Here is a 9615-nt window from a genome sequence, read left to right as displayed (position 1 = left end):
CTCTAACTCTCACTGAAATAACCCATTTTCTCCAAAGATGTCATTCTGGGCTGCTGTTTTTCCCAGCGGCAGTTCCCAATGGCTCTTCCCAGTGTACAGACTATCCAGGAAGGCAGAAATAATACTGCACGAGGCAGCAGAAGATGCTGTTGTGGTTTAACATCAGAACCAGATTTAGCCATATTAGGATGTAGCCATACTGACTTTCAAGACCATGTTTTGTGCGCACAATATGCATTCTTAAGATGTACGGCCTGATTTTACGGAGCCTGAGCTCCCTCAGTTATGTGCGTTTTATGCCAGTTTCCATTCATTACTGACATAACAGCTATCAGGCAGAAAAAAGTAGATGAAGGGTGTGTTCTGTCCCCAGGCGCGAGGAGTAAAACATGCCTGTTTAAAAAGAGATGTTTTTCAAAATCTAAGAAAAAAAATACATTGTATTAACCATGCAGCACTCTGGAGACAACTTTACTGCTAAGCTGTGGTCACTGCAGGACGCTGCACAGCTTTAGCTTAAGTGTGTTTAAAAACAGGGCATAAGAGCTGAACTGAATCCACCTAAGAGACAGGGTGGAAGCAGGAGAAAATGTAAAGTTCATCTGCTTTTCATTTTCAGTCTGTTCATTTTAGTTGGCTGGCATGGCTGACCACTTCAATAAACTCTTCTGAGGTGAGAAATATCTCCATAAATGCAAGCAAGTTGTAGCAAATGGTAAAGAAGAGAGCCCAGCCAAGCACACTTTTATGAAAACCAGAGCTGAAGCCATTCTGACGAGGTGGGAGTTGTGCTAGTTTAAAGTCTATAAACAACAAACAGCGCAATGCTTCACTCCAGCACAGCTGGCCTCTGAGGAAGCTAATTGTACTTGTTCTTGAAAGAGAAAAGAGCAGATAAGCCACAAAGAGTTATATTGTGGGAACAGCTTGTATGGACGCTGGTGAAGGACATGAAAGGAACCAACTAAAAATACATTTGTTCCTGATTGTAGCCAGCTTATTTTGATGGGGATAATTTACATATCTCATTTAGATAGTTAATGTTTTTGTGGCAATTTTTTTTAAACCTCAGCAATGTATTCATTATTTTTTTTAAGTCTAATGGAAAGCGGATCAAGGTATTTAATCATACCCATACATTTAAAAGCAGAATGAAATTTACTGTTACACTTAGGGAATTGTTTCAGATATATAACAAGAAAATCCTATATATGTCACTATGCAAAGCAGGCAGCTTTTGCAAAGCACCCCATGGTCTGCTGGCTGATGGTTTTGCTCATTGATAAACAAGGGAGAGGACTATGCTGTCAGAGAGGGTCTGCACATCTTAGCGTTGAAAACGGTATGTACAACAGCTGGATGTAAGCTGCAGTCCGTATAATAGACACGGATCCTCTTGTATTAAGTCATACGGCAACAAGTATTTGTTGGGAGAGCCTCACCTCAGCTCTTACATTTCAGTTTGCTGGAGGGAAGAGCTTTTCTAAGGTAACACTTTTTGAAACATCAGTGGTCTGGTTGGAAGGAAGAACTCGCCTTCACTCAGATTCACTGCCTTGACCTCCTGCAGAAGTGCCAAGGACAGCCCAGCCCTTACAAAAATACAAAGAAGCCTGCCAGCTGTGTAGCAGTACGTTCCCTACACCGACACCCATCCTTCAGATCCCTCCAGTACCTTACTGTATTTGAACCTCGGAGCTGACTGTACATCTGGAGGGGATGGACGATACTGTGTTCTGCTAGCAGCAGTATTTTATTGGCAGTGGAAGAAACTACAGCAAGAGGACACCTCCCAGCTTGGAGCTGGCAGGGAACAAATATGGTGAATTGTCTACTGTGGGGTTTCTTAAAAAGAATCATTTTATGAAGACTGACTTTGCCAGACAATTAACTTTCATCTCACATCCAACACTGCAATTTAACGAGAAGTTTAAATGTGCAGAACATCACTGCTGGTCCCACAGACATGGTCCCATCCCATTGCTACGTGGCTGGATGGATGCATAAAAAGAGGCAGAGGGAGAAGACAGAAAAACAAGAAGAAGAGAACAGGCAAGGCTCCCTCCAGCAGCAGTGGCGAGTTATGGCAATTAAAAACCTTTCATGAAATTCCCTAGATTTGAGCTAAGAGCAACACTGAGCAATACTTACAGGGTTGCATGTGTATCTGACAGCAGAAACAACAGGCACCTCCTGGGTTTGATGAAAGGAAACAGATTAATACTATCCAAGCACTGAATATTTATGCATCAAAATGGTAGTTTGTTGCTTTCATCTCTCTTTTGCAGCTAACACAGAATACCCTGTGATAGGTTCTGACTACCTTCACCTAGAAGATTGGTGGTCCAGCTGGTATTTTCTTCTTCTAGCAGTTCTGTAAAAAACACTTTCTTTGGTAACATAGTACAATTCTTTAATAATGGATCCCATGAACCCAGGAGATTTCTACAGCATAATCTTTCCCTCTCCCTATTGCATTGCTTTCAGCATCATAGCCTCACTGTCAGACCTCTACAAGTTCAAGACCTCTGCCTGACTTTGCTATTAACCTGTTAGTGATGCCATTTCTGTGGGCAATGGAAACATCCCGCCACCTATTTTCAGTAAGGCTGTCGATATTATTGGCATTGCCAGGGAATAGTAGAAATCATTACAAGCTGTAGTGCCTCAGACCTCATCAGGTACTGACTGCCTTGGGTGTTCTACAGGATGGGATAGGGAAATGAGAGAGCCTCCGACACACCACGCAGAGGTAAGTTAGGGGCACTTCTCATCACCACTCAGCATTAGCCAGCTTCCCCTTATTTCTGAAATTGTCCTGGTTGCTCACCCTAGCACACGTTTCTCAGCCCAACTTCACCCTGTCACGCACAGGAAGCACGCTGGCTCTCCAGCCCTTCCTGAAGCACCAGGACAGGCTTGCTGCAGGAACTGATAGAAGAAATGAGTGCCAAGCCTGCCAGGCAGCAACTGCCTGGGGGACAAACTTCTTCCCCTGCTGGAGAAGGAGACATGCTCTGACGCTTTTCCCAACAGCGAGAGGTCTGCCTTCATAGTTCTCAGGGCAATGAGATAACTTTGGACAGAAGTTGCCAACTATTGCTGGTTTCCCATAGGCGGGGGGCATTCTCTTCAAAGAGCTGCCAGAGTTTGCAACGTAGCATGTGACCATTAAGGGAAATTTTCTTCAAAAATCCATCATCTGCTAGACTGCACCGTAGTTCTGAGTGCTGCTGTCTGATATGGCAAAGCCAGGATGATGTGGTGCCTCTCCCAGGGGGAAAACAGGCTTGGTATTGGCAGGATCTGCCTGCAAACCTGGGCCAGCAGCGATGTAAGGGGATAATTACTCCAGAACAGAATGAGAACTTTTGAACTCTAGAGCACAGCATGAGGCAGTTTTTTCTGTCCCAGGGGAACTACTGAAGAAGCAAACATTATTATGGATGACGCAGATGAGAAAATGAGAAACGGGGCAGGGGAGGAGGATGTATTGTTTAAATTGAAATATTTTAATTTATCACATTTCATTTCCTATCAGTGCATCAAGAATTCAGAGATGTTCCGTTTAAATGAATAACATGAGAAATTACCACTCAACATCAATTTACAAATAATCTGGGTAACTGCTGTGGCATTTCTTCAAGCCCAGGGAACCACCAAATGAGGCGCCCTGGTGCCCTCTTGTGGATTTTAGTGTCTAGAGAGAAAAAAAATTAGAACATTTTAGTGCTATGAAGGCTAAGGTGCTGCACAAGGAGAGTAACATTACAGGTCCACACAGAAAGTAAAACCGTCTTTTGATTGCAAGTTTTTTTTGCTTGCTAGTTTTCTGAAGGTGAAGGCTAAAGCAAGCAAAAAGTACCTTATTTGTTCTACAGTACGTTTTTGTTTTTTTTTTTAGCGTTCCTAATTATTAAAAAATTATGCCATGGAGTTTTTAGGTATATATGCTTCTGTATACAGGCAGTTTGTATCAGCTTAACCTGGCTGTATTTTAATAGCAACGTTCTCATCTCCTAACAAAAAAAGCATTCAAGAGCAGGGACGGGAAGGGAAGATGACCTTACAGAAGCTCAGCGCTCTGTTTCTCTCAGCTTCTTCCATGCTACTTCCAGTTTTCACCAACATGCAATCTCTGACTCTGCACTTTGATGTAAACTGCATGTCAGAGGAACTTATTTTGAACCCACTGAATATAAAGATACCTTATATAATTGGAGCCTCCTAAATCCTTAGTACCCATACACTGCTGAATTATTTTGTATCCATATTGCATAGAACAAAATCAGAAAACCCCACCTAATGTATCTGTAAGGACGTTCAATCATGTTAAAAACATACTAAAGCTACAAACAGGTTACTTAGGTCAGGCAGCAGGTGGCACTGAAATCCCTTTATGAGATGGAGTCATCATCCAAATGCACATTTCATAAGGAGTAAGGGTATATGTTTCTCAGCATGTTTATAAGATCACATTTAGTGAAAGAAAATAGTTAATATCTCACAATTTGATCCATGAAAGAGAAAAAATGATTTAGAAAAAATGATTTTGTAACCTATTATTTCTATAGAATAATTGCAAATAAGTGCTGTCATGGTTGCTGTACACTTACTGTTAATCAGTCATCTGAAAATGTAAAAATGATCTCTTTACAAGTAGCCTACTATTTACAAACAAGAGCTTTTTTCTTTTTTATTTATTAATGCTTTCCATTGTCTTTAAAATGTGAGTGAAATGAATTTTCATTTTCAAAACTTGGTCAATGCAAAGACTGTTCTTCTTTGGGCTGCCCAGGGAATTGGTTGAGTCACGATCCCTGGAGGTCTTTAAAAGACATTTAGATGTAGAGCTTAGGGATATGGTTTAGTGGAGGCCTTGCTAGTGTTAGGTCAGAGATTGGAGTGGGTGATCTTGGAGGTCTCTTCTAACCTAGATGATTCTGTAGTAATAATCATCATCCAGCAGAGCACACCCTAGTGTTGTTTCCTGGCAGTACTCTTGAAGGGGTCTTGTATGTACTAATACCATCCTGCCTTCAGGTATGTCCTGTTCTTCAAAGAGACCAAACTTAGGCCTCAACTATAACACTCTTATAAAAACATTTTTTTTGTAATGTTCTTATTCAAGACAGAAGTCTGTCTAGTTTTTCAGATTTCTGTCTTACAGTTGGCCCTGCTGTAGTCAAAGGAACCAACCAGGCAGATTATCATGACAGAGCTGACAGAACTAGCATACCAACTAGCAGGATCACGTGGGTCAGGGAAACGTGTCAATCCCCACCTTTTCTTACCATACTACTAAATCCTTCCAATAGAGGATAGCTCACAACTGTCCTTTATTATTACTGCTTTTCCAGACAGCTAGAAATCTTGAGGGGGTACCAGCTTGTTTGTTTTGTAGTCCACAGGCATGGAGTTGTATTCAGCTAGTACATGGCAGTAACTCCAACCCCAGGAGCCTTTACTCACGTTAGCACAGCACTGGGCTTTTGAGACGAAGCTGGCAACTCCACAGTGCCCTACTTGTGCTCAGCACATCACACCTCTGCACCACGTTCCCCGCACATACTGGATGCACCTGTGCAGATGCACTGAAATCAGACCACAGTAATTCTGCAAGATGAGGAAAAATACAGGATTCCTAAGGAATTCACTACAGCACACAGAACAGAGAATAGGTTCAAAGTGTATGCAACGTTTTATTGAAAAAATACGAATGTTCTGTACATAAAGTACAACTCGATGGGCTTGACAAAATCCAGAGACTTATTGGTTAATAAGGGTCATCTTTTCTTCTTTTTCCTCTAAGGACACAAAGCATAGAATGAAGCAGCAGGTCCCCTGTACTTGCGTAAGTGCAATCCCATCGCTGTGCGTGCAGCATAGCGCCTGGCTCTACACACGGGACTCCAACATGCTCAATGTACTTTGATGGATGGTCTGCAAGAAATTTAAAGCATGGAAGAACTGCACAGGACTGGTCCTTCAATCCATTGATCATTCCAAATTTATTGTGAGATCTCTGTACTCCTAAGCAGCCTGCATCTGCATACCCAATATTTCTGACAAATAAATACAAAAATAAATAGGGATCTGGCCTCACAGAACCTCAAGTCTCAGAAGCAACACAATTTGTAGCAAGCTACATACATAATTTCAACTGTATCAACATAATTTATTTAAATCTCTATCAATAAATGTATTAAAAGTATAAATTCTTATCCAATACTGAGAGTTTAGTTCTGGAAATAAACCCAGAAAAACAAAAGCTTTTTCAGTACTCTCTTACAATTTAGTGTGCTCTTAGAAAATGCTTTATAGCTGAACTTCAGCAGAAACTAGCTGCTATATAATGTAATTCTATCCCCCCAAACCTAATATAAAAAGCTTTTTAAATCTTTTTACAGTAACTGGCTTTCATGTCCTAACTTTACATACAGTTACTAAAAATACTGCATATAGCAGTGTTGTCTAAAAAAAGGTTTAATGGTAAAACTACATGCACAAATGCTGGAGTACCAAAGCAGAAACTGAATAATGTGGCAGCTTCACAATTAATTTATGTTGCTAATTGGATGGTGTAACAATACTGCAATCCCAAAAGATATGTATGTTGCAAATGGAAAGACAATGATCAGGACTGGATGAGGAGAAAGTTAGGCAAAAAACCTTTTTTTTCTTCTCCATTTAAAACTGGAATGTCCGTTATCACCAAGAAGGTAAATGTAGGCCAGCATTAGAAACTTATACTAAATCAGGAGTAAATTGTGATGACTTCTCGGCCACCTCCTCTGACAAGTAATACTCTCTCCAGACCCTCAGTCAGGACTTCAAGAAACTCCATGTCTGTTTCAGTAAAGTCAAGGACAAAGAAATGTCAAAACCAGAATACAGTGATTAGCTCCCCCTTACAGAATTGTAGTAAAACCTTGGATTTGTAATGCTGTAGGCAATGAAAAAAGCGATCTCTGAACAATCCCCCTAGTTTGTACTTATTACAACCCAAGACAAGAGGAACTTTCCTACATGCAAATTTTGAAAGACTTAGGGAAATGGAATTTTTCCAACTGTTAGCATATGCTACTTGTGGCTGAATGCATTTCTACATGCTTGTGTTGTGAAATGTCTCACTGGGAAATGCCAAATGAGAGCTGAGTTTAAACTGTATTCCTTGAAAATTTGACATATCTGTATTTATCTTTCTAAACAGATACAGATGGTGGCCGTTGCATAGGACTAATGACAGTTGTTTATAAATGCATCAAACCAATTATTTTATATACAGAATTTAATGTTACTAACAGAAAGATACACTTAAGAAAATCCCTAGAGGACTCAGTTTTCCCCCCTTTTTTGCCTCTGACTATGTAAAAGAGGAATCAGTGCTTTTAGACTGACTCAGATGCGGTTACAAAACCTACTTTTTTGTGCATGTCAGCAGTACAGCAAGTTGTGTTAGTGCATGGTTCAGCATGAGCCATAGATGAACTCTAGTCTAATGTATTTTCAGAAATATTGCTCTTTTTCAATATGAACTGCTTTCATCACAAAGGCATCGGGGAGACAATACAAAGAACATACTACCCCAAAATCTTGTACCTACTACTTAGTTCTGAATAAATTCTGGGGTTTGGGGAGGGCGAGGCAGAGTAGGAGAGGAATCCAATGGATAAAAACAAGCTTCGTAAATTTTCTTCAAGCTCACTCAAGTTCAGACACTGCCCTACCCAGAGCACGGACTGCAGTGATGCCTCCTTAAACACTGCCTACTTCCACTACTGAGAATTAACTTCCAAGTCAGTGTCATGGACTTCATCCCCACAAGCAGATGCCCAGCCTTTAACTAACCCTGCACGCAGGATAACATTGTCCATACGCCTTTCAGAGTTGGCCTTTTTGCTTCTGCCCTCAACCACGTTACATGTTGTCAAACCATTGTAATGGCAAAATAATCACAAACGAATTATGCCATTTTTGCCAAAGTGAAACTTTGCAAGGAGTTGGTAAATTAAATTAAGAAAGAATTTAGACAGGACTGATTTCAAGGCTTCCAGAGCAACCAGTGGCAAATTTTAAGCAATCATTATATAGCAGCCACAGGCGAGGATTCTCCACTCAGTAGAAACCTTGTCACATGTGATGGCCTGACACCACTTGTGGCAAAGCAACTTCAAGCCTGAAAGGATACAGTTTTCATCACCATCGGTATTCTTTGGAGGACCAGGCATATTGAGGAGAACGAGTCTGGCATCGTGAGATCTATTAACAATAACTTCATTGAGCTTCACCGCTGTGTGCATTCTTCGAACGTTAGATTGGTTCCTGCGGAGAAAGCACATTCAGACGTACTGTTAGAAACACAACCCTGAAAACTGAGATTAAGAAGTCCTTAAAAGCATACCCCAAGTCTCCTAAAAACCCTGTTAAGCATTAGCACACAGTATTTTTTTCAAACAATTTTGAAGGTATTAGAAAGATTTCACAGAGATCTTCAGGTTCCGCCAGCCCATTGGTTTTAAGATCCCTGGAGTCAGGTCTCCAGCTGTTGGTGTTACGCTGCTCTTTACAAGCACATTCTATAAAGATGATTTACAGTCTTTCATCAGAAGTTAAAAACACCTTTGCCCAAGGACATTTGAGACTGCCGTCTTCACTTCTGGCAGCCCTCTCCAGATGCCCTCACTCCCATGGGGGGCACAGACAGAGCTCTCATGGCTCAGTACCACAAAACTCAGAGACCCATCAAAGCCCAGCAGGAGGCTGGCAGCCCCTCATTCTATCCACACACTCCGTGAGTGGATTTGTCTTTGTGTTGCACAGCAGTTGACATCTCCAGAGAAAGCCTGGCTTCCTACAGATTTATAGGCTACAAGTGGCTGGATGCCTGCCTGCTTGTGGTGCTTTACTGATGCTTACCATCAATTTTAACCTCTTCTTCACTGGGACACTAATCAACCTTTGTGCCTGGCTGTTTGCAAGATAAACTTATGATCTTTAAAATTTCAGTTGTGCCTTCTAATTAGAGCAGCCACGTGATTCAAAAGTTATGAGAGAGAACATTACAGATGCAGCATGATCTCACAAGCCTCTATTCTTTAAGAATCCAGGTTAATGTAGGTACAGGATTAATTTTTCAGAATATATCATCACATAACATCAATTCATGTAGCAACAGAACTGAAAAGTATCTTTTTGAGGATTCTGAGCCTGGGAATGTTTCCTTCCTAAAGGAAATCAACCATTATTTTGGTACTGTAAAAGGAAAGCAGAACAGAAATAGACTTAAAGGGAGAATAGATTTGCAGCTTTGAGTATTCTCCACTTTTTTTCTTCAATTTAATACATTAAAACAAGGTATTAGTAGAAACAAATGGAAGATGAATATGCAGTTTTTCTGATGCAGTTTTACATGTTATGAGTTAAAGCTTTTAGTAACCTTGCTGCTCTTCCAAATACTTAGGTTTGCAAATATATATTTTACATATTTTATATACACAGAGAACAGAAGATGCAATGGTACAATTAATGTTTGTTATACTAACAACACAATTTATCCACTTTGAATTACCTCTCTGTTATTCCATGTTATTTAATTTAGAGCAAGGACACCCT

At 40.6% G+C, this 9615-nt stretch overlaps 1 protein-coding gene across 2 annotated transcripts in view; it reads right to left on the bottom strand.

The window, feature by feature from the left end:
* Positions 1-5685: 5685 nt before the first annotated feature.
* The window catches only part of SLC12A4 (solute carrier family 12 member 4), a gene marked incomplete at its 5' end in the record, with an annotated part of 49775 nt that continues 45845 nt past the window's right edge, over positions 5686-9615 (bottom strand). For both annotated transcript variants that reach the window (XM_084294690.1, XM_084294691.1), the window contains 2 exons: positions 5686-6849; positions 8192-8325. In XM_084294690.1, the coding sequence (XP_084150816.1) occupies positions 6758-6849; positions 8192-8325 (226 nt within the window). In that variant the 3' untranslated portion in view covers positions 5686-6757. The remainder of the gene's footprint in view (positions 6850-8191; positions 8326-9615) is intronic.

Source organism: Netta rufina, assembly GCF_964035555.1.
Source record: "Netta rufina genome assembly, chromosome: 13".
Classification (NCBI taxonomy): Eukaryota; Metazoa; Chordata; class Aves; order Anseriformes; family Anatidae; genus Netta; species Netta rufina.
Note: the sequence above shows the minus strand (reverse complement) of the source record. Positions and strands in the feature narration are given on the sequence as shown.